Source organism: Aphelocoma coerulescens, chromosome 7 (genome assembly GCF_041296385.1).
Source record: "Aphelocoma coerulescens isolate FSJ_1873_10779 chromosome 7, UR_Acoe_1.0, whole genome shotgun sequence".
In the NCBI taxonomy this organism is placed as follows: Eukaryota; Metazoa; Chordata; class Aves; order Passeriformes; family Corvidae; genus Aphelocoma; species Aphelocoma coerulescens.
The window spans coordinates 8717263-8719819 of record NC_091021.1 but is presented as its reverse complement, the minus strand read 5'-3'; the positions used below and the strand labels follow the sequence as shown (position 1 = coordinate 8719819).

At 51.1% G+C, this 2557-nt stretch overlaps 1 protein-coding gene across 1 annotated transcript; it reads left to right on the top strand.

Annotated features, from left to right (window-relative positions):
- The first annotated feature begins 1362 nt into the window (after positions 1-1362).
- On the top strand, positions 1363-2256 carry TSSK6 (testis specific serine kinase 6). The gene has a single exon (XM_069021592.1). The coding sequence runs from the start codon at positions 1432-1434 to the stop codon at positions 2254-2256; it is 825 nt and encodes a 274-aa protein (XP_068877693.1). The 5' UTR covers positions 1363-1431.
- The last annotated feature ends 301 nt before the right edge of the window (positions 2257-2557 follow it).

The following is a 2557-nucleotide window of genomic DNA, read 5'->3' as shown; positions in this document are numbered from 1 at the left end:
ATCTGGGGGCATTTATTTGAAGGCCCAAACCATGCCCGGTGGTAGAGCCTGATGGTATTCCTGGTGGTATGTGCCTGGCAACCACATTTCCATGGCATGTTGAATTCCCCTACTTCCAACTGGTAGAAATAACATCTGAAGTGGGAAAGGGGTTTGGTTTGGACCCACGACTTCTAAGCAGATAAAACTTGACATGGTGATTCCATTACTTGCTCTTAGCTCAGAGCAAAGCACCACTGCAGCACATATAGACCTGTGTTTGCAGCCTTGAGTTATTTTAATTTCCTCTAGTGACTTCAGGATACTGACAAGATGGACGCACAAGAAAGATTTTCTTTCATCTTCAGCTGATCACCATTCCTCTTTATAACTGACTTGCAAAATGAAACATATATTCAAAAATTAAAAATAGCTTTTGGGTTGGTATTTAGGTAGATGGGGTTTTGTGGTCCTAGGCTTCTTTGTACAGCTGGAAAGGAAATGTGGGCTCCACAGGGAGGACAGGATCCTCAAGCAGCTTAAAAAACCCAGCACAAACCAGAAACAACTGTTTGTGAAAGCTAAGGATGCAGCACCTGGAAGAAGGAGCTGACACCAGCCTGAGACGCAGCGTGTGATGGGAGGGATGCCTTGCTCTGGAGTGGGTGTTGTGGCCCAGCCCAGCTGCTCTCTGCTCAATTTGACTGCCACAGTATGGCAACTAAAACTGACTAAAAGCTTTTAAAATCCTAGTTACAGAAGGTCTCTGAAGGATCTCTGGTCTCACTTCTTCTCTGTAAGTCTCCAAAATACCATTTTGATAAAAACAGAGAGCAATTACAAGTTCAAGAAACCAAAAAGCTGCTTCTTCTGAAAGATGCATTTAAAGTTCCCCATCCACCCCACACAAAGTCAGAAAGCCTCCCTAGTAATACAGTAGCTCTGTCCACCATCACCAAAGAACTCAATATTTATAGCCAGGCAAGGTGGTTCACAGTTAGTGCCAGTAGAAGTCACTCCTTTGTACCACTCTGTGTAGTTTGGATTTTAATGTAACTAATGCCCTGCAGAAAACTGGTGCAGGTCCTCAGATGGGTCCCTGATTGCAGAAAGCTGACATTAAAACTTTCATCCACACAGCCCTATGCTGAGAACTCAAGTGAAGAGGCTGAAAGGGTAAAAACTCTAGAATATCCAGCCCCAGCAGAGTTGTCCCCTGTGTGCGCAGGCATGCCAGGGGCACCCGTGAGCAGAGGGGACCCACCAGATGCTCACGTCATGTCCCAAAGGTGCTGTCACATACAACATTCCACCCATCACAATGCCTGGGTGGGGCATGGAAGCGAGGGTTGCCATCGGTGAAGGTGAACAGTTGCCATACAGCAGACATTACAGCTTCCAGATCCTGGAGCAGCACACCAGCTCCAGTTAAGCCGACTGGGATCAAAGATCATGCCGAAGTCTGACGGAGAAGAGAGGGTACTCAGTGAGATGGGCTACAAGCTGGGTCAGACAATAGGGGAAGGCAGCTTCTCCAAGGTGAAAGCAGCCACCTCCAACAAATACAAGGGCCCCCTGGCCATCAAGGTGGTGGACCGGCAGCAAGCATCCCGAGCCATTGTGTTCAAGTTTCTGCCTCGGGAGGTCTCCATCGTGCGCAAGATCCAGCACCCCAACATCGTGCGCGTCTTCGAGCTCATTGAGGTCTGCAATAGGAAGCTCTACATCGTGATGGAGGCCATGGACACTACCCTGCTGCAGATGCTGGAGAATGTGGGAAAGCTGCCCTGCACCCCCAACGCCCGGGACATCTTTGTGCAGGTTGTGAGGGCCGTGCGCTACCTGCACGACCGCGACCTGGTGCACCGGGACCTCAAGTGTGAGAACGTGCTGCTCTCCGCTGACGGCCGCCGGGCCAAGATCAGCGACTTTGGCTTCAGCAAGGAAGTCAATGGCTACCCAAACCTGAGCGCCACGTTCTGCGGGACAGCGGCCTTCGCTTCCCCAGAGGTGCTCATGGGCATCCCCTACGACGCCAAGAAGTACGACATCTGGAGCTTGGGGGTGATGCTTTACATGATGGTGGTCGGCAACGTTCCCTTTGATGATACCAACGTCCAGAGCATGCCCCAGCTGCAGAAGAAGGGGGTGGTGTACCCAGAGGGGCTGCCGGAACCCTGCCAAGCCCTCATCACCCAGCTGCTGCAGTACAACCCAGCCTCCCGACCTGGCATGGGGCAGATAGCCAAGAACCGCTGGCTGAATGGGAACATGTGAAGGAGAGAGCCCTCCCTGAACATTCTGGAAGAGCACTTTGATGCAATAAATACTGTAGTGAAAAAGCATTTATGCGGTTTATCAATTATTTTGAGGCCCAGGGGCGCCTGCATGTGGAGCTCATTGAACTTCAGGCACCAGCAAGGCCGTATGCTCTCAGGAGGTGGCCAGATCCCAAAATAGCCTCCTGCAGGCCGGGTTTTGAGACACAACAGCCATGGAGAGCTGCCAGGGCAGGGTGATGAGGTGCAGCAGCACAGCCCATGATGGTGCCTGCCTTTAGAACACTAAAACTCTGGCA

Excerpts from the sequence above, each read along its gene's own strand:
- TSSK6 (XM_069021592.1), top strand. The coding sequence starts at position 1,432 with ATGCCGAAGTCTGACGGAGAAGAGAGGGTACTCAGTGAGATGGGCTAC.